Source organism: Mobula hypostoma, chromosome 2 (genome assembly GCF_963921235.1).
Source record: "Mobula hypostoma chromosome 2, sMobHyp1.1, whole genome shotgun sequence".
NCBI classification, from domain to species: domain Eukaryota; kingdom Metazoa; phylum Chordata; class Chondrichthyes; order Myliobatiformes; family Myliobatidae; genus Mobula; species Mobula hypostoma.
The window spans coordinates 67,959,847-67,987,365 of record NC_086098.1 but is presented as its reverse complement, the minus strand read 5'-3'; the positions used below and the strand labels follow the sequence as shown (position 1 = coordinate 67,987,365).

The following is a 27,519-nucleotide window of genomic DNA, read 5'->3' as shown; positions in this document are numbered from 1 at the left end:
TGAAAACAGATTTGTCAGTGGCATTTACAAGACTGATAGACACATGAATATGCAGCAAATGGAAGGATATGATTCATGTACAGGCACAAGAAATTAGTTTAATTCAGCGTCAGGTTTGGCCCACACATCGAAGGTCAAAAGGCCTGTTCCTGCGCAGTTCTGCTCTCTATTTTTTGTGCTCCATGTGCAAAGGCACAGTGAACAGGAAATAGAGAAATGGCTAACATAAATTAATCCAAGATGCAGAAACATCTTATCTGGCTGTTAACATTATGGATAACACAGAATGAAAAGAGATGACAGAACCTGACTTTTGTCCAGTGCTAGCAAACTTTTATACAAAACATTAGTCTTTAGCAGTAATCTTCACAACCATGAGGAACTGGTTCCAGAAACAGAAAGAACCAATCTGAAGTCCAATGCCAGTCCTAAAATGGAAGGACATTGTTCTATGAACTCAACACTTCTTGGCTGTGCTATCTTATCTCTTGAAAGCTGATCAGTATGATTTAATTGCTGCAATAAAGCACAAGTTCAATTTGTCTTGGGTATTTGTGACCGACCTGTTACAAACGACAATGGTTAATTGAAGGTAATTTACAAATGAAATTAATTGTAGGTTTTATCAACTTACTGATGATAAGTTGCCCTGCCCTGGCCCAAGGTCTCGCGATAATAGCAACAGAGGAAGGGCTACAAGTTTACTAGCTTAACTTTTCCACTTGATTTTTGGCTAGGCTCCACATGTACAGTCTTATATAAAATTTAAATTGATTTGAACATTTTAAATTCATCTAAAATTTACAGTTTTATTTTTGAAACCACATTTTCTATTCCCACAAACTCATATTGAAAGTATGAGTAGAATTAAGATCAGTGATAATCCGTGGAATTTTCTCTTGGATCTTGTGGTGTGGGCAAGGCAGTAATCATTCTTGCTTCTCCCAAAGCATGAACCACTCTTTGTGAAAATGGGGAAGGTTTCTTCAGGAGTTCCTTCTCTAAACCATAGCCAGAAAATTACCAAAATATTACAAAACTATTCACATGCAGTAGTTGTTGATATTACTATAGAACTTCTCATACACTTTAAAAGACAGTCTTTCAAAGGATATAATTATGTGAATAGTGACATACTTCTCTTCATGCTGGTTCTCCTCTTGGTCACTTAAATCATCATCATCCATTAAGTGGCCGAAGGGCTCTGACGAAATAGACACCATGTTGGAAAGAATGACTCTGCTGTCACTGCTGGCAGTCAACACTAACTGATCATGTGAATGATTGTATCGGACACTCCAGACCCTGCATACAGAAGGAGAGAAATATTTTTGTAGGAATCATAGAGAACAACTTTACTGAATACTTTTAATACATAAAAAGAGATCACAGTGTAGCTATATACTTGCCTGTACTGTTGACTGATTAATTATTTTGCCAAAGGTTGGATATTACGGCTAAGAAATTAGCTTTGCACAGGTTTACCTAACCATTAACATTATGACTTGCTCCAAATTCACCTTTAGTCTTCCTGTCCATCAGATCAGCACGCCACAGACTAATCAGGCAGTGGAACCCTTTAGAAAATCTGCAAAGCCACTCTCCATGTTAAATTCCAGGTAGGTTCAGAAATTATGAGGCCAGCAGGAGAGATTAAATGAGTTAAAATGGCAATAATCTACGGCTCTGCTGTAAAGCATTTAAAAATGAGTGCTGAAATCATAAATTTGGTTAGTGAGGAATATGAAGGAACAGGGGAAGGAAATACTGTTTGGCACCTTCACTACTTGTGCTGGATTGTATTACCTGCAGGCAGTATTTTAAAAAAATTGTCTAGTACAAATTGTATTATTGAAAATTAAAGCTCATTGGAGAAAATAAAAGGAAAAAGACTGATACATGTACCAATCTCCAGCAGAAGAACTCTGTAGTTAATAACAAAGTAAGTGTTAAATAAACACAAACCAATAAAGAAAACAAGATTTGGTAAGGAAAGGAGAGCACAATAGTGATGCAATTCAAGCTTGAAAGCAGAGTACAAAAGTCAGCTACTACTGTAATACTCATTTATCACACAAAAATGAAGACATTTCTACCACCAAGTTTTCTTTAAGTTACAGTAGCGTTCTCTGAGTTAACTAATTGCATTGTTTCATATAATTTGAAATCTTTAAATTTATTAACTGCTCATGTAGTTTAACACATACCCAAAGGAAAATCAATTATTATGCTTTGAATCGCAGTATATAAAATCTTTGCATTGAATGATCCAATTTTCATGAGAAAGCTGACATCACTGGGGAATGTACAGAGCATTTCCACAGATCACTAAGAGCTTCCCCAAGCAATCATTTATTCATTTATTGATTGAATGATTGAGATACAGTGTGGAATAAGCCCTTCCGGCCACGCCACCCAGCAATCCTCCAATTAAATGGTAGCCTAATCACAGGACAACTTAAAATGACCAATTAACCTACCGACCGGTACGTCTTTGAACTGTGGGAGAAAACTGGAGCAACCGGAAGAAACCCGCACTGTCAGGAGGAGAACAGGTTGCCTGTACCGTAAAGCATTGTGCTAGCTACTGTGCCGTCCTATACACATACACAGAGAAAATCAGTTTCACTGTGACATCAATCTTTTCATCTCCCTCCATTCAATTCCCAGTTTTTGCTTGGTCATTCTGGCCTTCTTGCATTTCCTAACCCTACTGTAATCCTCATACTGCATCGTGATCTCTTACCCCATCACTTTCTTCCACCCTCCACCCCCACTTTGATTTTCCCCCACGTAATTTCCTCATCTAGTCTCTACACTTACTCTTATTTTGAAAAATCATGGAGGCAAAGATTGTAGTACATTTTGTACAAAAATGTACATGGAGATCTGCAAATTACCCATCCAAAAACACTGGCTGCTTTGAACATTGTGTGGTAATGAATATTGGATCACTGGACCTTTAGAGCAACGGGTATATTCAGTCAAATTCAAAGTGTGAAAATACATGTGCCAGATTTTTTAGCCTTCCAAAAACATTTAAGATATTTTTTTCAAGTTTCACATCAAACATCCAAGTTAGAAAACAAATAAGCAATTCTGATGGGATAGAAGCAGAGAGTCAATCTCAGGAAAATAAAACCGGTTACTTCCCTCTGAATTTCATTCTGTAAAAGTTAACTTTCTGGTGCCGGTATCTGGGCCTTTGAACACAGAGCAGTACAGCACAAGAACAAGGCCTTCAGACGAGGATATGCCAAATTAATTAAACTAAAAGTCTAAACAGTCTCTTCTGATTACAAGAGTCTGTATCTCTCCATTCTCTGCATATTCACATGCCTATCAAAGAACGTCTTAAATGCCTCTATAGTACTTGCCACTACTAACGTCCCTGACAGCACATTCCAGGCCCGAGCACTCTGCATAAAATACTTGACCTACAAATGAGCTTGAAGCTCAGGTGCGAATGGGTAACTATGATGTTGTTGGGATAACGAAGACATGGCTGCAGGGGGATCAGACCTGGGAATTGAATGTACAAGGGTATACGTGCTATCGAAGGGACAGAAAGGTAGGCAGAGGGGGTGGGGTGGCCCTGTTGGTGAGGAATGAGATTCAGTCCCTTGCAAGGGGGGGACATAGAATCAGGAGAAGTAGAGTCAGTGTGGATAGAACTGAGGAACAGTAAGGGCAAAAAGACCCTAATAGGTGTTATCTACAGGCCCCCAAACAGTAGCATGGATATTGGGTGCAAGTTGAATAGGGAGTTAACAATGGCATGTGGCAAAGGAAATTTCGCAGTTATGGGGGATTTCAACATGCAGGTGAACTGGGAAAATCAGGCTGGTACTGGACCCCAGGATAGGGACATCCCAAAGAGCAGCAGCTCAAACTTAGCCAGATTAATCTCCTACTGCCACTTCTCCACCCATATTACAATTGATTTGCATCCTGCTGTATCCTTTGGAAATCTGCTACACTATACATTTGTACAATGCAACCAATCTTTAGCAGTGAACTATCTGAATGGCCCATCTTTGGGAGTTCTCTTTGGGAACTAGTTGAGTTGATCAGCATTTCTGATCTGGCTATTGTTCACGATTGCACTTAAATAAAAAAATCTGCAAACTTACTAACCCACCCATCAAAGTTTTCAGTCACAATGCATTATATGATTTGTATATTTCTAAGTATTATGCACAATAAAATACACTTTGTTTAAAAAAGTAATTTTTGTCATGCTGAGCAAAAAAAAAAGTAATTTTTCTGAATAATGAAACTGAAAGTTAGGTTGTTTACAATGTGCTTTCTCACTCTGAGAACTGACAGACTGTTAAATGGCAAAAAGGATACTGCAGTTTAGTCTGAGTGCATCCTTATCTAATATGCAGAGGCAACCACGGCAGCCAGGTGCAAGCGCGCGCGCGCGTGCACACACACACGCGCACACACACACACACACACCCTCCATCAGAAATTACTCAACAAAAATTGTAACTGTTATCTCAAGCTCAGTTGTCAGTTGTCCTTGTTAACTCTGGGATGCTGTGTTATCACTGGCTTGTACTTAAAGAGCAAACCTGGAGTGTTGATGTTCTGGTGTCCAACAGGAAGAAGCTCACTTTGGACCCTCAATAGCAGAACAGGTTTTAAATGGAAATTGTAACTCTTCAGCCACAGCACGAACACAATACTATCTTGTATTTGCCAGAGTACGTGAACTAAAAGTGACCAGTTTTATAATTTGATAAGCCAATCAGATCAGGAACAATCAAACTAATGTTAACATATTATCAGAGAAAAAAAATCCAAAGATAGGATAGTAGCAAGACAATCCCACCCTCATGTCCACATAGCACTGTGGCGAGGCCAGTGGAACCGCTGCCTCATTCGATCCTTCAGTGTAGTGGCTGCACATTTTTCATGACTGCGAGGGTTTTCTCCCACACCCCTAGGAGAGGTAGCTTGGTAGAAAGTTGGTCCATGTCTATTAACCTACATAAATGGATGGTTAAAACTGTGACTGGGGGAGGGGGTAGTTGATGATGATGTGGGGAGATTATTGAGGACATTATCGGGAGAGTTACCCAGTCTCCATAATAGTAGACATGCAATTTCAGTGAGAAAATGTCAAGTCCTGCTAAAGAAGAAAAAATCAGCTCCTCCCATTCTAATCTACTCAAGCACAGCTCTGAGAAGACAGATCAAGTAACACAGTGAATTCAATGCCTCAAGAAATGAATGAACTAATTGAGCCTGAAACACAGTCTGAAAAAAAATAAAATTGTTTGTTTACCAGTGGGAGTGTTCTTCTAAAGCCTTGATTGGCTCCTGGACATTTCTGATATCCCAAAATTTCACTTTACAATCATCACCACAGCTTGCTAAGTAGTACTGCTTGTTCGGATTGAAGTCAAGGTCTCGCACCAACTGTCCATGGGCATTTTCCACACAGTAGACTTGACTGTAGAAAGATAAAATAAAGTCGTTCACTTCTGAACTAGCACACTGAATATGCACTTACATTTTCTTTTTCCGGATAAATAATAACCTTCAGAGTAATATTCAGAGGCAGTAAGGAAGAATTGTTCAAAACATGTCATAACAATGCAAATCTGTAAATCTAAACAATGCTTTCAGATGGATAAGTGCAAAACAACTGCTTTTTTCTCTGCTATAGATAATGACAATGTTTTGTGAGATGGAATTTTCCAAGTTATCTTTCATGGGAATTTTCCTTTATCAAAATCATGTGTCTGAAAAACCTAGTTAAGGAAAAGCTTGTGGTTAAGAAATGTGCATCCTTATATTCATTAACTTTACGATGGAAATCTGTATTTGGACACCCTGGAAACGTGGCAGTTTATCCAGATACTGTGGAAGACCTTGGGCACCAGGGCACATAGTCCCATCTTTCTTTAGGTGCTCAAGTTCCAAATGAATCAACTCCATGCTTTTTATAAGTAATAAAAACAATAATAATAATAATAATGTTATTTATAGAACACTTTTCATCCAGACGATGTAGGAATTGCTTTACGATGAGATAAAGTGCAAACATGAAAATAAAAGATAAAAATGTTAAAAGCAAGGTTAAGTAAATAAATTTTGAGCTGGCATTTAAAAGTGTCAACTGAGTCTGTATCCTTTATAGTAATTGTATAAAGAATACAGCCAATATTCAGGTTACATTATGATTCACTTCGTGAGGACTGTTCATAATTTGATTTCTTCCCATTCAGAGATGTCTGTTTTCTATAGCTACTCATATTGTATTGCTCTACATATACTTGAGAGAATTCTGCCATTTCATTGAATAATCACCTTAACACTACCCATAATTAAACTAATGGAATATATATTGTATCCAGTCATTAATGAAAATCATGAAGCATATTACTATTATTATCTTAAAATGCATTAAAATATATTGGAGAATTTCTGTAAAGTCAGAGTTCTATAAGTCAGATCATTTGTAGCCTGGAGGACATTCATAAGCACTTAAAGACATAACAGCAATAAGCCACTGAAACTCTTGTGCCTGCCCTACCATTGAATCATGGTTGATCTTTTTACTTAGTACAGATTTCCTGTACTAACCCCATTGGTCTTGTTTCGCTTAATATACACAAATCTATTCACCTTGTGGTCACCACGTACAATCACTGACATCCACACACAAATCACCAAGATCCCCACTACCCCCACCAAACCCACCACTTTGAGTTATCCCTATTAATTACAACACCATATATGCAGCAACTAAAGTTTTATTCAGTTGTTAATATGTAACTTCCCAACTTTTATAGTGCCAAACCGGTGAAGACAAGCATGCCGTATGCCTTCATTATTACCTTAGCTACTTGTGTTCCCACCTTCAGGATGCAATGGACTTGAACTTTAGATCCCTCTGTACATGAATGCTTCAAAGAGTCCTGCCTTGAATGGTATTTTCCTCATATATTTGATCTCCCAAAATGTACTTGTCCAGATGAAACGCCATCTGCCCAAATTTTTCAAATCATCCCTGCTGTACCATTTAACACCATTCCTCGTTTTCCACAACTCCACCAATTTTCACGGTGTCCTACAAACTTACTCAACAGACCATCTCTTTAGTTCCTGGAGGAGAGAGGGGGGGAGAGAGGGACCCCCTTTTAGAGCAAGAGATCTGCTTAGCCCAATACTACACAAAATTTTATATGCTAAGGATCAAAGGACAATTCCATATTTACAATGCTTCCTTTGAACTGTATGTAACAGTTTCAAATGCCTGGATCTTCCCACCATCACACCTCCCTGTTTGCACCTATATTACAGATACCCAAATACACACAACTAACAAATTTAAATCAGCAACTTTCTATCCTTTCAATTTTAATTTGGTTCATGGATCTTAGGAACCCATTGTTCAGAGCTGCATTTTAGATTTAATCCCACAATTCATATTTGAATTTGAAGGCGAGTGTCTGAAGTCAGTTATTTGCTACATGTGCTAACCCCAAAAAAATTGCTCTAACAGAGTGAAATATGTCATTTGCATTAACAACCAACACAACCTAAGGATGTGCTGGGGGCAGCCTGCAAGTGTTATCACACATTCTGACGCCATCATAGCATGGCCACCATGTTCAGAGAACACACAAGTACAACAACAACAATAAACTACAGCAAAACAAGACCCTTACCTCTCTGTTAACATGCAGGATTGCAAGAGGTTGCAAATGGTGGTAGACACTTGCTACTTATTCTGCACCAGACTACCATAAGGAACCTTGTCAAATACTATACTAAAGTCCAAGTCGGCAACATCCACTGCATTATCTCAGTCAATCATCGTTCCCACCTCCTCAAAAAAACTCAATCAAATTTGAGAGTCAGGGCCACCCAAATGCAAAGCCATGCTGATATTCCCTATTAGTCTGTGTTTTTCCAAATGCATGTAAATCTTGTCTCTACAATTCTACTCCAATATTTTCTCTAAGCACTGATGTAAGAAAATTCAAAGTAAATTTATTGTCAAAGCAGATATATGTTACCACAGACAACCCTGATAATCACCAGACAATTCATCTGTTTATCAAATATTGATACATTGTTGCATTGTTACAGCTGAAATCATTTGAATGAGATCCCATCTTCTCATCAGATGCAAAACAACTGATGGCAATTTTGGAGAAGAGCAAATCCCTATGCAATATTCATCCTTTAAACAAAATCATACAAATTATTAATTAAGTAGTTAGCACTTTTCATTTATTCTCAGGGAGCAATTGACACTAACAGGACTGTATTTATTGCTGTGATGATGATGATGGCCTTTCTCTTGCACCTGAACAACTTCAGGACGATAGATGTTTCATAAAGAGATTAGGTAATGAATTCTGCTACTGACCTAACACCAATGGAAGAACAATAAGTTATATCCAAATTCAGTTGCCTATTAATTGGAAGGATATTTGCATAAGGTTGTTTCCACAACATTCACACTCCAGTTCATCTCAACTCTAGATGTCTCCAGGGAGAAAGCTTCAACCAAAATAATCTTGGTTTTCTGCATGTACTGCAGCCACAACGCACCAGCAATGGTACATATTGGTAGATGTGGAGTCCAAGATCACGGTCAAAAAACAATTAAGTCCTATCAGCTTTGACAACATTGAGCCTTGATTGTTGTAGATATATTTTCCAGGGATAAAATGGAGAAAATTCTAGCCTTATTGTAATACTGGCCATACAAAGTTATGATAGACAAAAATCTAAAAAGGGGATGAACTAACCACAATCTGACTTGTTAATTATCTTTATCCAGATTTGCATTAGTGCCAAGAAAAGGTGAAAGATCTGAAGCCAACATTCCCTCTCAGACTTGAAGTACAACTCCTCCTTAATGTAGTAGTTTGACAGGATCATTGTCTCACTAGTGAAGTTTCTTAGATGGGGTAAAACCAAGTAAAGGGAGAGGATGACTTGAAAATACCTTCTCTCTCTTCATAAGCCAAACTCAAGTCTGACTCGACTACAACCCTGACATCACCATCTGGGAATGGCAACAAAGAGTGATGGGGCAGCCAGTGTAGGAAAATCTAGCTTTATACTTAATTAGTATTTCTTACATCATTGCAAGAAAAACCTTTGCAATTACCTGGTCTTCTGCATTAATTACTCATGTAATGCCCTGGTTCACATGATTCATATTTTTTCTTTGTTATACTTTTCTGTTCTCTGTGTATGCTGCTTGTTTGGGTTACTGCTGAAGATAAGAGATAGGAGAAATGTGTGCTATCCAATTGGTATGAATGGATTCAGGGGAGATTTCTCTGGTGAGGGACACTAAGGTTGGGTTTGGAGCTTTTGAGAGGGGAGAAGAGAGAAGATGCCGGAGAGAAGAGGTCGGAGGAGTCGGCCCGGAGTGGGGCTGTGATGCGATGAAGCCCGGGGAGATCGAAGGAGGATTGACGAAGGGGAAACCGTGAGGTCCAACTTGTACACATCAGACTGTTTCATTTAAAATTGGCCCTTTTCCTTTTTTTGCTTTTTCTTTACTAACCCTTTAGTCAAATTAAGAATTATAAAGCCAAATCTCTTAATTGTATGTGGTGTACTATCTGTTAATTCGTGCTACTGATTTGTAACAGGGTAACAAATCACGCAGCATCCACACAAACAGGGGGATTTGGGGGGCTTGCACTTCAATCTCTCACATTTGGCGGGGCCTGAGGGTGTCCTCCCTGGACTTATGCTGCCGACGGAACCAGAGTGTTGCACACATAAAATGTGGTCTGATCTTCATCCAAGTCGCAATAGGCAAACTCAATCTGCCTAAACTGATAACAAACAAACCATTGTACTTCTTCTCATTAATACGAAGTACACCATTTAAACAATCACAGTCCAGCTTCAAAAAAGTATGTGAACCTCTGGGGTAATGCCTTCTACAAAAACTATTTGGAGTCAGGTGTCCCAATCAATGAGATGAGATTGGAGCTGTGGGTTGTAGAGGTGCCCTGCCCTGCCCTACAAAAAAGACACACAAAGCAGGTGACTGACAAAGCCTGCTCTTCAAGAAAAATCAATTTATGTACACCATGCCTTGATCAAAACAACTTTCAGAGGACCTTAGAAGAAGAATTGTAGAGATGCATGAAACTATAAGAGGCAACAAAAGCACTTCTAAAGACCTGAGTGTTCATCAGTCCACAGTATGAGAAATTGTCTACAAATGGAGGATATTTGGTACTGTTGCTATTCTCCCTAGGAGTGGGTGTCCTACAAAGATTATACCACGAGCACAGTGTGCAATACTGGAGGTGAAAATGAACCCAAGAGTAACAGCAAAAGATGTGCACATGAGAAAAACACTGAAGAATGGTGTTCATGGAAGGACACCTATGGAGGAAACCACAGCTCTCCAAAAGAAACACTGCTGCACATCTCAAGTTTGCAAAAGACCACCTGGATGTTCCACAGCACTTCTACAACAATGTTCTGTGAACAGATGAGAGAAAAGTTGAACTTTTTGGTGAAAAAATGCACGCTGCTATGTTTGGAGGAAAAGGGCATTGCACACCAACACAAAATCTCATCCCAGCTGTGAAGCATGGTAGAAAGAGCATCATGGTTTGGGGCTGCTTTGCTGCCTCAGGGCCTGGGCAGCTTGCAATCACTGAGGGAACAATGAATTCAAAATTGTATCAAGACATTTTACAGGAAAATGTCTGTGTAGCGGTCCATCACTTGAAGCTGAATAGAAATTGGATGATGCAACAAGACAATGATCTAAAACACAAGAGCAAATCAACAACAGAATGGTTTAAAAAGAAGAAAATGTGTGCTTTAGAATAGCCAAATGAGAGTACAGACCTTAACGCAATTGAGATGCTGTGGCATGACCTGAAAAGGGCTGTTCGTGCAAGGTATCCCAGAAATATTGATGAAATGAAACAGTTTTGTATGGAAGAATGGTCTAAAATCCCTCCTCGTCATTGTGCAAGTCTGATCAGCAGCTGCAGGAAATAACAGGAATTCTGCAAATGCTGGAAATTCAAGCAACACACATCAAAGTTGCTGGTGAACGCAGCAGGCCAGGCAGCATCTCTAGGAAGAGGTACAGTCGACATTTCAGGCTGAGACCCTTCGTCAGGACTAACTGAAGGAAGAGTTAGTAAGAGATTTGAAAGAGGGAGGGGGAGGGGGAGATCCAAAATGATAGGAGAAGACAGGAGGGGGAGGGATGGAGCCAAGAGCTGGACAGGTGATTGGCAAAGGGGATATGAGAGGATCATGGGACAGGAGGTCCGGGGAGAAAGACAAGCGGGGGGGGGGAACCCAGAGGATGGGCAAGGGGTATAGTCAGAGGGACAGAGGGAGAAAAAGGAGAGTGAGAGAAAGAATGTGTGTATATAAATAAATAACGGAAGGGGTACGAGGGGGAGGTGGGGCATTAGCGGAAGTTAGAGAAGTCGATGTTCATACAAGGGTTCACATATTCTTTCCAGCCTGGACTGTGAATGATTAAATGATATGTTCAATAAAGGCATGAAAAATTCTTGCAACTGTATCAGTCAGGAGTGCAACTTAGTTTAGGAAGCTTCATCTGCATACAAACACACATATGTGTGTGGGTGTGTGTACATGTAGCCATCCAATGTGCAGAGTTTGATGTCAACTACTTTGCTAAACTCAGAGAGTAAGATATTCATATATTTATGGTATTAATGGAGGGAAAGTCAGAAATTAAACTGATGAACTTTTCTTTTTTATTTTGGCATTATAATTCCCAAATCCATAGTATTTTCTAAAATACAGGGTTACAAAGGCATGTTATCACTCTGAAATTTGAGCTGTTGACAGGTGCAGGCTTATTTTATTTTATCCAAGACTCCAATGATGGTGCAGTTCAATTCAAGCCATCCGTCCATCGCAAGAACATTAACTGGAATAAAGCAGCCTTTAGACAGTTGGAATGATGAACACATATATTTGTCCTACAGGGATAAAACTGCTTCTTTAAGGTACCTGTTCAAAGCAGTCTCTAACCATAGACCAAGAACATTTGACTTCTATATTACACCGTGTGTCAGTCTATCAAAGCTGGTCGGGTTACAATGCCTGTGCTAAAGTGTCTTTAACTTTGAAAAATGAAATTGCTGTTGGAGAGGTTCAAGATGCTTTAAAAATTTAAAGAGAGTGACCAGTTTATAGGATTTACAATTTTCTTAGTACATAATTTTTTCCTTTTTAAATTTTGTTAATTACTGACAAAACTTAAATTAAACTACGTTGAGTGCAGTCGGCCCTCCTTATCCGCGAGTTCCGCATACGCGAATTCAACCAACCGTGAATCGAAAAAAAACCCGGAAGTGCTCTTCCAGCACTTGTTGTTCGAGCATGTACAGACTTTTTTTTCTTCTCATTATTCCCTAAACAATGCAGTATAACAACTTTGCTGAACATCTACTCCTGGTGTGGCCTTTTATATATTGGCGAGACCCGACGCAGACTGGGAGACCGCTTTGCTGAACATCTACGCTCTGTCCGCCAGAGAAAGCAGGATCTCCCAGTGGCCACACATTTTAATTCCACATCCCATTCCCATTCTGACATGTCTATCCACGGCCTCCTCTACTGTAAAGATGAAGCCACACTCAGATTGGAGGAACAACACCTTATATTCCATCTGGGTAGCCTCCAACCTGATGGCATGAACATCGACTTCTCTAACTTCCGCTAAGGCTCCAACTCCCCCTCGTACCCCATCTGTTACTTATTTTTATGCACACATTCTTTCTCTCACTCTCCTTTTTCTCCCTCTGTCCCTCTGAATATACCTCTTGCCCATCCTCTGGGTCCCCCCCCCTTGTCTTTCTTCCCGGACCTCCTGTCCCATGATCCTCTTGTATCCCCTTTTGCCTATCACCTGTCCAGCTCTTGGCTCTATCCCTCCCCCTCCTGTCTTCTCCTATCATTTTGGATCTCCCCCTCCCCCTCCAACTTTCAAATCCCTTACTCACTCTTCCTTCAGTTAGTCCTGACGAAGGGTCTCGGCCTGAAACGTCGACTGCACCTCTTCCTACAGATGCTGCCTGGCCTGCTGCATTTACCAGCAACTTTGATGTGTGTTGCTTGAATTTCCAGCATCTGCAGAATTCCTGTTGTTTGTGTTGATAACAACTACTTTACATAGCATTTACATTGTATTGGGTATTATAACTAATCTAGAGATGATTTAAAGTATACGGGAGGATGTGCGTAGGTTATCATGGATCGGGATTGGGAAAAAAAACTTAAGTTCTCTTACTATGTAAGTCGGAACAGGTACATCCGGTATTATTTAGCGTCAATTAGTCAAAGGTTTTTCTTAGTATATATTTTACCTTTCTATGCATATAAAACACTTAAGAATGTATATTTCAGCACCAGGCTCGGGAACAGAAGTTCCCGAGATCGATCCAGTGACTGATCACTCCCGAGCACGCTCTCCATCCGTGCCGGGTTGATGTGAAGGATCAAAAACCCAAAACCCCAAAACCCAATAATTAAACCACTGCGTTGCTTAATAATAATTGTAGCTTTCATCGGGACAGGGCTGTTCTCACTTTAGCCTTTAAAATTGCTCCGATCGTTGACCGACTGCAGCCTAACGCTTTTCCAATGACCGATGGCGCTTCACCTCTTCCCGATCGCTTTATTTCCACTTTATTTTCAATTGTGATCATGGTTATTTTTGTGAACAGAAACACTGCGGATTCAGAGCTCCGCCGCCGGGTCCTAATGTCCACCACACTGAGACAGGTTAAATAAGGTCCGGAGTTTCGCTGGGTCCCAAGGTCCACCACATTGATACAGGCTGAATAAGGGACTTGAGCATCTGCGTTTTTTGGTATCTGCAAGGGGTCCCAGAACCAATCCCTCATGGATAAGGAGGGCCGACTGTAATTCACTAAACTTTGTATTTGAGGATCAATACATTTTTCAAAGCTTGAATATAACATTCACAGCATTGTTTTACTCAAAGAGGAAAACTTACACAAAAGTTATTTATCCCTCTGAGCTTTAAAATCCCAATTTTTAAATTTTTAATCCCAAAGGTTAAATCCCAACAAAAGCATCAAATGATGTGTAAACAACACACATCAAAGTTGCTGGTGAACGCAGCAGGCCAGGTAGCATCTATAGGAAAGTTTCCTTATGGAAATAGAATTTTCTGTTGACAAATTTGGTTGTAAATGGCAATGTGACCATTAGCCTAATGCACACAAGTACAATGTATTACAATGTATTACCAGTTCCAATGTCAAAGCACATTCTTTGGGTCCAGACTGAGCTATTTGCTAAAACTAATCACAACATCATGCAGTCTTTTACAATACCCACAGATACGCAGCTTTTATTAGCGTGAGGAAATGAAAACAATGGCTTGATTGGCATTGATGCCTATAGTAGAAATTTCAAATTTTAAGGAATTATAAATAACACACAGGGATTAACATGCAGTACAAGGTAATTTTATTGACCCCAAAATCCAAAAATCCATTCCACTGCCAAACTCAAAGATGCAAAAGATGCATCAAAACATGATGAAATATGTGATCTTTAAAATATTAAACAAATTGAGAAACAAATAAGAAAAAATCTGCAAATGCTGGAAATCCAAGCAACACACACAAAATGCTAGAGGAACTCAGCAGGCCAGGCGGCACCTATGGAAAAAAAGTACAGTTGACGTTTTAGGCTGAGACCCTTCAGCAGGACTCTATGAAAATTGAGACCCACTTTTTTAAGGAAAGATTTGCTTTACAAATAGCATTCAGCCACTTTGTTGCAGTTCATGCCACAGAAATGTATTTAAAACTGAAAAATCTTAATTTTATTTGGATAATTTTGGAAATAATGGCAATATTATGATTACCAGTATAAGATCATAGGATTTTGACCTTGAAGAAACTGCCAACCGATTATATTTGTTCTGGTGATCACTCTTCAAGTATGATAACATTATTTTTCTGCTCCTTCCAAAAATCTATAATCTTATTATTAAATAATTAACTATTCCTTTTTACTGTTACGTACCCCGTAACTGGGTTGCCAAACCAGCAGAAATGGATCACTCAGTTGGAGTCTGGAGTACTAGAACTAAGAAAGTTTTATTAAAGAAACAAGCAACACAGTAATCGAAAGGATAACAAATGCAACAGTTCAGTGATGATAAACACACATGTGCACAGAATTAAGATAACAGCATCAATCAAGCTCTATCGTTGTCTAGGGGTAAATGACCAATTTCAAAATGACTTAAAGTTCAGTCCAGTTTAGTAGTTCAGTTCGCAGTAATCGTTGCCATGGCGGTGGACAACGTGGGGGAAGAGAGAGATAGAATAGGAACAACTCATCATTCAGAACGGCTTCACTCACAGACCAGCGGGATGGCTCACAGACCAGCGAGATGGCTCACAAACAGCTTTTGGGCGGGTCCTTGGTGATGTCACCTGAGGTCACCGACTGTGACCCCTCCTCCAGATGCGGTCGATCCTCTGCAGTGAACCCGGCACCCAGGCAAGGGCGGACACACACCGGGTTCCCGCTGATCGTACCTTTCCACCCTGTGCGTTGTCCGGTTCTTCTCACCACTCGTGAGAGGCGCACCGCTTCCAGGGTCTCGTTACCTCGGGTGGCGTGTGTGTCTGTCTTAGCGAACCTGTCCCTTTTTATCCCCCTGCTGGGGTATCGCCTGTCCATCACTTCAAACAGTTCAGGGTTCAAAGGGGGGAGCCGCTCCAGACAGCTCTTCCTCCCACATCCCTTCATTACACATCTCCAGACGCTGCTCCATTGTTCCTTATCTCTCCTTCCCCTGAGGGCAGGTGGCAGACCAACTGCTGATGCCACTGATGCTAGCCCAGGCCAGCAAACATCTTAATTTTATGTGTATTCTCGTAACACTTCCCCCCTTTAAGGATTTTTACCGGGAGGTAAAAATTACAAACATGACTACATTATCTGATACATACACAATATACATCTTTAACAGTTATTTAGCTAATACAGAGAATTTGAAGCTGTCAACACCTTGACAGACAGTCATCACATTTTCTGTTCCTTTTACACGTGTTATTAATAATCCCTTAGACCAGGCTCCAACTCAGCAAACTTCATAGTGGCCAAAAACACTGATGAATTGCGACCAATGTAACCTCTCATTTGGTTTTGTCCCGGACCACAATAACAAGGGTCGTCCCATTCCGACTCAATTTTCTCTCGCAAGGGCTTAGTAGGAGGAGGACGGGTATTGACCGCAGAGTTATTGCAAAACTTCCTGCAGTACCCCACCATCTCCAAAAGCCTTCTGAGGGCCCTCTTGTCTGTCGGGGTTGGGAGGTCAGCGATAGCCTGCACTGTAGCTTGCATCACTGCCAGCTGCCCCTGTGTCACCACAATTCCCAGGTAAGTGACATTCGTGTGGCCGAATTCATTTTTTCCAAGGCTCACTATCACGCTGGCTTCAGACAGCCGTATTAAATTGCCAATACACACCTCTGTGTTCATCAGCCCTTTAGTCACTGAATTACTCAAAAAATATGGGTGTTGTTCACTTGGCTGCCCTATTGTAACAGACATAACCCAACGTCCCAGTTCTTTGCATTTCCTCCGGACAATCAAACACATGGGTGCGAGTCGTTTAATTACTCCTTCGGGGATTAAGGGAGAGACCTTATCAGTAGACCTGGCCAAAACAATAGCCTTCTCCCATCTGACCGATCCCATCCTAATCTTTTCAAAATGGTTTTTTCCTCTTATCAAGGGGCCCCTAGCATCATTGATTTCCACGCTAACACCGACTAGGTTTGTTAGCATATCAAAAGCCGGTGACCGTCTCAGTTCGCGTCGGTCATGATCAATAACATTCTTCCCCCTGGGCAGCCGGTAAATCTCTTTCATGATTCCACCAACTGTTTCCTCCAGCACCGCAAAATGTCCACCGGGGGGTACCTCGTGGGCCATGTTAAAAACCTCATCCCCATAACTCTTTTGCACCACCCCCCACTCCTCATCTGCGGATGCTGTACTTGATTTCCCTTTCTTCCTTAGCACTTCCTCATCCGCACAATAGCTTGTCAAGGCTGTGTCAGAGAGAGCGGTCTCGGCAAAAACCATCAGCCCCTCGTCTCGCTCCTGCGTCTGCACAAATTCTTTCCTGGCTACTGCTACGTCCGTCCCAGCTCCCTCACTACCTCTTATCTCACTACACCCTGTCTCATACAAGGTTGGCAGAAATGTTTCAGCCAAATTCACCATCGCGGGCGGGGCCTCCATGCTGGCAGGCTGACCCGTCAATCTCACGACTGGGAACACGATCCCTCCGGCGATGTCATTACCGAGCAAGACTTCCACGTCTTTCATCGGTAATTCGGACCTCACCCCAATCGTGACTAGTCCAGAGACCAGGTTGCTCTGTAAATGTATCTGGTGCAAAGGGACTGACTCTGTCCCTTCCCCAACACCTTTGACCTCTACCTCCCCAATCTGGGTCTCTGAGCTAAACTCTAATACACTCTTCAGTATTAGTGACTGACACGCTCCCGTGTCTCTCCAGATCCGCACTGGAACTGGTTTTAACCTCTCCTTCACTGACACCAGTCCGGCCGAGATAAACCTCTCGCGCCCTTCCTGGACTTTTTCAGACCTGTCCTTCCCTAGCGGTTCGCTTAACAGCTCAATACAGCCATTCAAAATTTCCGCTTTTCCTTTCCCCGTCTCCTTCCTTGGGGCAAAGCACCTGGACGCAAAGTGTCCGACTTTCCCACAATTATAACAGACGACCCCAGGAGACTTCCTACCAGGCTGCTCCCGGTCTACCTTATCCTTTTCACTAGTCCCCGGCTTACTTTCTGACTTTTCCGGCGGACTCTCCCCGCCGTCCTGACTACCCTTCTGGTAGCCTTTACTCGGGGAAACCTTCATTTTATGCGTCAACGCATACTCATCCGCTAACTTAGCAGTTGCGGCTAACGTGGCTGCCTCTTTCTCATCGAGGTAGGGTCTCATACCCTCAGGGACACAACCTTTAAACTGCTCAATCAGAATCAGCTGCAGCAGTCTGTCATAATCCCCCTCTACCCCTTTCGAGGCGCACCAACGCTCACAATATGTTTGCATCTCGCGAGCAAACTCCAAATACGTGCGGTCCCACCGCTTCCTCGCATTCCGGAACCTCTGCCGGTATGCCTCCGGGACCAACTCATAAATCCTGAGGATGGCCTCTTTCACCACCTCATACCTCTGGGCATCTTCCGCGGATAAAGCGGAGTAAGCTTGTTGGGCTTTCCCTTTCAGTACACTCTGAAGTAAGACAACCCACTTATCCCTCGGCCATTCCTGACTTATAGCTACTTTTTCGAAGTGGAGAAAGTACCGATCCACATCGGTATCGTCAAATGGGGGAACCAGCCTAACCTCCTGGGTCGCCCGGAACCCTCCACCTTGGTTCGGCACGAGCCCCTGCTCGGCCCTTATCTTTAACTTCTCCAGCTCAAATTCCCTTTCCCTCTGTTTCTCCTCTCTCTCCAACTGTCTGTCCCTCTCTCTCTCTTCTCTCTCCAACTGTCTGTCCCTCTCTCTCTCTTCTCTCTCCAACTGTCTTTCTCTCTCTTGCCTTTCTACCTCTTTCTCTCTCTCCCGCCTTTCTAACTCTCTCTCTTTCTCCTGCCTTTCTAACTCTCTCTCTTTCTCCTGCCTTTCTAACTGCCGTACCCGGAACTCGTGCTCGAGTCTCAGTTTTTCAAGCTGTACCTGTACCGCGTCTCCAGCAGGTTTTTCAATAGACACCTCCCCCAGCTCACCTTGGGGAAACACACCTTTAGATACATAGTGCTCTACAATAGCTCTGTGTATCTCCTCTCTCCTCATTGTCGACTTCACCTTAGCAAGATTCACCCGTTTTGCCACAGCTATCAATTCCGATTTCCTGGCATCCTCTAATGCCTCCAAGGTCGGCGCCTTTATAAATTCCTCAACCTCCATTTCTGCTGTTTGTCTTTTCTTTCTTTCGGGAATTTTAACCCAATCAATTACTCCGTCCCAAATTTAGCGTTCAAAATCCCGGACGAGCCCCCACTTATGTTACGTACCCCGTAACTGGGTTGCCAAACCAGCAGAAATGGATCACTCAGTTGGAGTCTGGAGTACTAGAACTAAGAAAGTTTTATTAAAGAAACAAGCAACACAGTAATCGAAAGGATAACAAATGCAACAGTTCAGTGATGATAAACACACATGTGCACAGAATTAAGATAACAGCATCAATCAAGCTCTATCGTTGTCTAGGGGTAAATGACCAATTTCAAAATGACTTAAAGTTCAGTCCAGTTTAGTAGTTCAGTTCGCAGTAATCGTTGCCATGGCGGTGGACAACGTGGGGGAAGAGAGAGATAGAATAGGAACAACTCATCATTCAGAACGGCTTCACTCACAGACCAGCGGGATGGCTCACAGACCAGCGAGATGGCTCACAAACAGCTTTTGGGCGGGTCCTTGGTGATGTCACCTGAGGTCACCGACTGTGACCCCTCCTCCAGATGCGGTCGATCCTCTGCAGTGAACCCGGCACCCAGGCAAGGGCGGACACACACCGGGTTCCCGCTGATCGTACCTTTCCACCCTGTGCGTTGTCCGGTTCTTCTCACCACTCGTGAGAGGCGCACCGCTTCCAGGGTCTCGTTACCTCGGGTGGCGTGTGTGTCTGTCTTAGCGAACCTGTCCCTTTTTATCCCCCTGCTGGGGTATCGCCTGTCCATCACTTCAAACAGTTCAGGGTTCAAAGGGGGGAGCCGCTCCAGACAGCTCTTCCTCCCACATCCCTTCATTACACATCTCCAGACGCTGCTCCATTGTTCCTTATCTCTCCTTCCCCTGAGGGCAGGTGGCAGACCAACTGCTGATGCCACTGATGCTAGCCCAGGCCAGCAAACATCTTAATTTTATGTGTATTCTCGTAACATTACTAACGGAAATATATAATTCATGTTCCAACAACTGAAAAGTAGAAAAGAAACATGCAAGTTCCCTACCGTTCTTTCAGCTATAATTCTGACTTTACTTCAGGAAGAAAATTTATTTTGTTGAAAGTGAATGCATAATTTGAGACCTGAGACTCAAGGCAATGAAGTTCACTTTCAAGACTGATGTCACATCATTGGTGTTGTCCTTGCAACCAACATTGACTACCTGCTATGATCCTCAACCTTTGCAAATTATATTATTCAATATTAAAGGTATCAAATGATTTTAAGAATTTACTATTTTATATATATATATATATATATATATATACACACACACACACACACACCCATACATATATACATACACCTACACGTAGCTCGAGCTCTAGGTACATGGTTAAAAGAAATTCCAAGATTAGTAGATGTTGTCAATCTTACAGAAAATAGGGGACTGTTCTTTTTGCAGATACTGCTACATTTATAAAATCATTAAAGTGAATGTTCTTTAAAAAATAATCAGTATCATTCCTTGGATGGAATCTATTTGCCTTGGAGGAAAGTGCAAAATAGAATTGTGAAAATGATAATTGGGTTCCAAGGATTAAAATCCAGGGGAAAGAAATAGGTTAGATAGAGTTCAAAGTAAATTTATTATCAAAGTATATATATCACTCAATACTACACTGAGATTCATTTTCTTGCAGGCATACACTGTCAATAGAAAGAAATACAATAGAACTCAATAAAAAACTGCACACAACAAAATGGACAAAAAGTGATGTACAAAAGACAACAAAGTGTGCAATTATCAAGAACATGAGATGACGAATCCTTGAAAGTGAGTCCATTGGTTGTGCTCAGTTCAGTGTTGGGGTGAGTGAAGTTATTCCCTCTGGTTTAAGAGCCTGATAGTTGAGAGGTAAAAACTGTCCCTGGACCTGGTGGTGTGGATCCTGAAGCTCATGTACCTCTTCCTGATGCCAACAACAAGAAGAGAACATGGCCTGGATGATGGAGGTTTTTGATGATAGATGCTGGTTTCCTACGACAGTGCTATGAAAACCAATTACCTCTAAACACTTACAGGAATTTCAGGAATGACATCTGCACACAGACTTACAAATTTAAACTCACCCCCATAAAAGGAAATTGATGCCACATCAATAATTAATATGTAAATCTAAGATTGGTAGATTACTGTTATCCAAAGTAGGGGATAATTGTGTTTTTGGGGTCAGGCATGAATTTATTGAATGGGAACACAGGCTTTAGTGTCTAATGGCTCACACCTATTCCTCTGATTCCATGAATGTAAAATAGATACAATTCTCCATAACATCTAAAATTAATTAAAATATTAGATGATTAGAATAGCCTCACATAATTTTCAAATTGAGAAATTGAAGTATGCATCATTAAATAACTGAAAATTATACAGATTATATTTTCAACGGTATTATACATTAGTAATAGATTTTTATATAATTTTCTGTGTATTTTGTAATACTTTATACACAGAATTTTCTAGAAATGTGGCTTTTATAAAAAGTATGGATCTTTGTAGCAGAAATTGCACATTTTTCCAACCCCACTAAATGTTACTCAGTATTACTTGAACAAGGGAATGTGGCCCTAAAGCAAATTTTGGCTGATGTCCCCACTCAAGGTTTCCTTGGGAAAATCTTCTTGCTCTTTATTAACGGATTTGACTCGTGAGAACAAGCAAAGCTCCTTTTGAAATAAAGAACCTGCATTTGTACGAAAACCTTAGATGTTCTTAAATCTTTTCTGATGATTAAGTATTTTTGAAGTCTAATCACTGTTTTGATGCAAGTAATCAATGAGTGGAGCTTAGCAGGGAAATTTGCTGCAGCTTTCTGATCAATGAGGTGAAGGAGTGAAGTCAGAATTGCTTTGAAGATGATTATCTGCAAACACTTGCAAAAATCTGCTTGATTTTATGAAAATAGTATTAATTACTTTATTATCTGTTTATGTATGTTCAATAGAATTTTAATGATTGCAGAGGCATGACAAAGAATTATAACGTTACAGTTTTGGGACCAGGGTTGCACAAGTAGGTCAATGAAGTAGCATGAACTGATTTCCCGTTACTAACTGAATAAGACATTTGTACATATAGTACAACCTGTTTAAAGGCTACCTGTATAGAAACAACACTCAATTACAGTAATATCAATTATGAAAATGCTAGTTAATGAAAACAGATTGATTTACTAAATAGATCAAAAGAAAGGATGCCTAAAGATTGTCTTTACACAGGGTGCATTTTAATAAGTTTAAAATAGCAACTATTTCTAGATTATGCATTATAACAAAGACAATGGAGCATTGACCAAGGGTCACATTGTACTTACCTCATGGTCCTAGTGTCCCAGCCTCGAATCACAGTATCATTAGCTGTGGCAAGTTGTGTGCAGTTGTGGTGAGGACTCCACTGCCCAGAAGTAAACTTTAGCTGACCTTTTCCTTCCAGGGTTGCTGAATTTGAGAGCTAAGATACATGACCCAAACAAATGGATGTGACAAAAGAAAGAAAAGCAATTCAAGGAGCAAGTAAATTAATGAATTGTTCAGAAATTCATAAACAAGAGATCAGTACTGTAAAATCGCAGAGAAATGCAGCACTGACACAAGCCTTTTAGCTCAACGATCCGCACTAAGCATAATACACCCATTTATGGTAATCCGATATTAATTCCACATCTCAACGTTCTTGTATGTTTCTTGCCAATCCAAAATAGTTAAATAGTTATAACAAATCTTTAGACCAAACAAGAGTTGCTTTTAATTCCACCAATAATTGGCTACTTAATAAAAGTAAACACACAAGAATATCTGTCTTTCTTATGTGTATTCCTTAAAACTATGTCCAGTGAAAAATATTTGGCCTAAAAATGCTGTACTATCCAGTGCTCAACCTTTCACTATGATTTACAGCAAGTAATTGTACCTAATCCAATTACCACCACATTAAGATCTCAAGATACCATACAAATAAAATTAGATCCAAGTGAAACAAAATTATAGATTTCACAATTATTATACTGATATTTTGTGGTGATACTGCTTATGACTTTTCTTCCATTCTTAACCATGCTACTATGCTGGTTACAATTTATGAGAATAATTTTACACTGTTTTTACCTTGCTACAATGCTCTGGAAGTAAAGCAGAACTAAAATTAGTAACTTCCTGTACAGTCTATTAAATAATGAACAATTGGGAATTACTTGCCTGTAAAATTGATTTTTAAAATTTATATCGGATTAATAAATAGAGCATGTTCAAGTACTTTTATTATCTTTTAAATCTTAGAAAGAATCTAGTAACCTCAAACTCAATAATAAAAAAGACTGTAAAGCAAAACACACCATCATAAGTTTAAACCTCATTTAAAGCATTATACAAACCTAACTAACACAAACTTTATATTTGATTTGTTCTTTCTTTACCTTTCAACTTATTTTCCTATTCCCAACACCTCACTGTTCTCTGTAGATCGACACATTGTGTAAAGTATGAACTTAACTGCAGGGTTACTGCTAATACCGTCAAGCAAACTAGCCACTGCACAGTCAAGACAATTAAAAAGTCCTGAGAGAAACTTGATATGTTATCTTTTATTGAGAACTCTTTTCACATTTTTACCAATTTTGCTAATAGATTCTGATGCAGTGAACACTTACTAGAATGGTATTAGGGAATAGGAATTTCAATTTACAGAGAAAAGTGCTGGGATTAGTCTCTCTAAGGAAAAGGTTTAATAGATATTTAATAAAACACTCAATGTTATGAGTAATTTTGAAAGAGTTCAAGGGGGAAATAGTTTCCACTAGCAAAAGTAACACTTATTAGAGGACAGATTCAAAGTAATCAATCACAGAATCAGCAGTTGATCTGGAGAATATTGCTTTTAAAATATGCAGCAGATGTGATCTGGAATGGAGTGCTGAAAGGATGTTGAAAGTGGAAAGGGAAAATTATGTAATTGAATAAACCAGGTTGTGTACCACTTCCAAAACACTTCTCATAATAGTGCGCTAATGATTTTTTGCAAATTGGCTGAATGAGATTGACTTAACGATAGCCACTGCTATCAGCATCTCTTGATGGATAGAACACAAAAGGATTTGACTAACTGGCGGAGATCATTTGAAGTAAAATAAATTGGGATGCATACACAGTATTGTTTGAGTTCACTGTGAAAAGTGAAAACTCATCAATGCAAGAACATGTGTTTTGCTTGTTGACCTTAAAAACTCTTTACACAGAGATTTTGTTATGTAAATACATAATTATGAATTATGTGTATAATTTGTTTATAATTAAATCGTAACATATTGAAATTCCACTATACACATAAACATATGATTAATAAAAATTAACGATCCAGGAAGAATGTGCTGATTTAAAGGACTATAACTACAGCTGTTGTTTGAGAAATTGGTATGAGGCTCCAAGTGTGAATAAAGGCCCCATGACCATCCTTGGAAAACTTATCCTCAGAGCCATTGTGAAAAAGTTAAATTTCTGAAATACTCATCAGGTCTAGGAATATCTGTAAAGAGAAAAGCAGAGTTTAGGTGAAGGATCCCTGACCTGAAACTTCAACTGGTTCTCTCTCCACAGATGCTGCCTGATTTGGTTTTTCCAGCAACTTCTGTTTTTATTTCAAATTTACAGCATCTATAGTTTTCTTTATTTTTCTTAAATAATGTGGGATCAAAGAGAAACAGCCTGCAAACAGAATGGAGGATGTTGCCACATACACAGATTGTCGACAATCTCCTGTCTAGCTTGTTTTCAATCCATACGTATTTAAACCTGGATGTGTGCCTTAGATTATACTGTCATAAAGATGCCACAAAATTGCCTGTCATGAGTAATATGGCTAATGTGAACTCTGGAGACTGACAGGAGGATTGAATGGGTTTGGAGATAGGTTTACTCTGGGATTGAAAAGATCAAGGATGGAGGGAATGGAAGATAGGACAGAGTGAATGGAGGGAGCTGTAAGTTTGCAGATTGGATTCTAAGAGACTGTGGGTCAGTGTAGAGTTTGTGCTGGAAGAATCTCAGGACCGTGAGCTTTTGTGTTAAATACTTAGCTCATTTCAGGGACAGTGTTTGGGGTTGTTTGATCCAAGGCATTCAGCAGCAACCCAAAACAGATTTTCAATTCGAGTCTTGAGCATTTTTAAGCCCTTTTATTTAAATTTGCAAATGGTCTAGTCCTTGCTCCGGGGGAACAAGGAAGCTTATCTGCCCTTATCCAATCAGAACTAGATACACACTTCCTCCCTGGATTTTGGCCCTCAATATGTACTACCTGGCAACAATCCTTGCAAGGGCTATTTCAACTTCCACTCATTCTATCCTTACTTTAACATATTAACAATTATAAAGGAAATCACCAGTACAAATTTATCACATTACAATTTTGTTGCCAATTTTGGCAATGTACATTAAATGGAAAAAGCTGGTAATTACTGTTTAATAAGTTTACAAAGGATGTTTCCAGTAAAAATGCAAAAATAACAACTCTGTATAGGAAAACATAATTTTTAATCACAAAGGTAAACTCTAAAATTACTTACCACTGCCTTGCTTGAGCTTTCTTGCAAGTCCCAAAGAAGAAGATGATTATCAGCCAATGATGCTATCTTTTTACCATCTCCCATTGGCTCCCATAGTACACTGTCGAACAAAGCTCCTTTAAAAACAATCTCAACAATACTGACCAATGCAGTTTTACAGTAAAATGTAATTAATAACCATGTCATACAAGCCTGAAGCTTTGGGCAATTCAGAACATCAGGAGTCAATTTGGAACAACAGTAGAGAGATTTTGAGGCACTGTGTTCCTGTTGTATTTAAATTTGCTAACTTACAAAGGAAAAATATATTGCAAAGTCATAGTTATCAAAAAAAGTTCCATGTGGGGACTGGTTGCAACTTGCAAATATTGGTGGCTGAATGCCTCACACTTCTCATTGGTAAAGCTAAATACAGAACGTTCACTGAAATACATTCTCAGTAGTTTCTTGATTGTCTATTGTAAAACTTCGTAACAAGGTTTCTGTCTTCTATGCGCACTGAACAGTTATGAAGTGAATGAAGCAGGTTAAAGGTAAGGAAGGAATTTCAAACAAAACAATACACTTTTCTGAAGGCATGCCAGATCATTGGAACCTATTAATGGAAAGAATGATAATGTCTTAGAGCACGTATGTAAGTATGTTCCAATAGATTGCAAAGCTTCACATCATCACTGAAAGAAAATATTTGCAGATAATTTTGACTGCTCAAACTCATTGCACCTGTAGCTATCACCTTACTTAAACATAACTACTTCTAATGTCCTTGATGATCTCATTTTGAATGAAGTAAAATCAGAATTAATTAAAATGCCATTCACATTCAATGTAAAAACTTTGAAATCTAATTTCAATATGTCTAAAGTAAAAGCTAAACACACTTAGCTACCAAATGTGTATTTATGAGGATTCAAATTAGGAATCTTGTCTGCTGTCAAATAGCTTTTCAGCTATTGCTTTACTGGTAGATTCTTTTGGTGTGTTATAGTTTAGTGAGAGGAATGGTCACTGCACAGAATGGATAGAATCAGGACATTTAATTTACAATGACTAAGTAACACAAATATCACTCTTTCTAATATAAAGTTATTGATTCAAAGTAAAGTACATTAAATGCAGGAAACAAAAAAATGCACCTACAAAGCAACAGAAGTCCATTGCATGATATGTTCAGGTATGATAGAGGGATTTAAAATGCAGGGCGGATTGCATTACTGGTCAAGCAGGCCATCACTGTAGTAACAAGGGAGGATGTAATATAAGACTCTTCAAATGAGACCATTTAAATAAAAAATAATAAAATTATGCAATCACTTTGCTGGGATTACACTACAGGTTTCCCAATGGAGTGCAGGAGACAGCAGAGTAAATGTGTATCAAATTAGAATCGCTTGCAAGAGGGAAGTATGTGGCTGTAACAGAAGGGAATTTCAGCTTGCACAATATGAAGATGGATCACTTAGTGTGAAAGGATTACAAAGAATTGAATTTTTTAAGTGCCACCCAGAAGGGGTTTTTGTCCTAATATCTAATTGTCCTAATTCAGGAGAGAGTTTTGCTTTACAAAGATGGAATAGCGTGAGACCTAATCATACAGAATGAAGCCAGACAAGTAGACAACATGTCAGTAAGCGATCGCTTTGAAGACAGCAACCTTAACTGGTAACTTACAGAGTAGTTATGAAGAGGATTAATGATAATTCTGAAATTTAATATCTGAATTGGGGAAAAGCCAAATTCAATATCATATGACAGAAGCTGGCAAACACAGACTGCAAGCAGCTACTTATGGTTAAATCTACATCTGGGATGTGAAATATCCCAGAGCCAACTTCTCATGGTGAAACGCAAGGACAGCAAATCCAGGAACGCAGTTTATAAAGGGATATTGTGGGTTT

The 27,519-nt window shown here is 39.9% G+C and overlaps 1 protein-coding gene across 1 annotated transcript in view; it reads right to left on the bottom strand.

Annotated features, from left to right (window-relative positions):
• Positions 1-27,519, bottom strand: part of eipr1 (EARP complex and GARP complex interacting protein 1) — a 129,449-nt gene that overhangs the window by 9,554 nt on the left and 92,376 nt on the right. Inside the window, exons 5-8 of the mRNA XM_063038424.1 lie at positions 25,622-25,721; positions 22,379-22,515; positions 5,297-5,464; positions 1,138-1,305 (exon numbers count right to left, since the gene is read on the bottom strand). Coding sequence (XP_062894494.1) covers positions 1,138-1,305; positions 5,297-5,464; positions 22,379-22,515; positions 25,622-25,721 — 573 coding nt within the window. The remainder of the gene's footprint in view (positions 1-1,137; positions 1,306-5,296; positions 5,465-22,378; positions 22,516-25,621; positions 25,722-27,519) is intronic.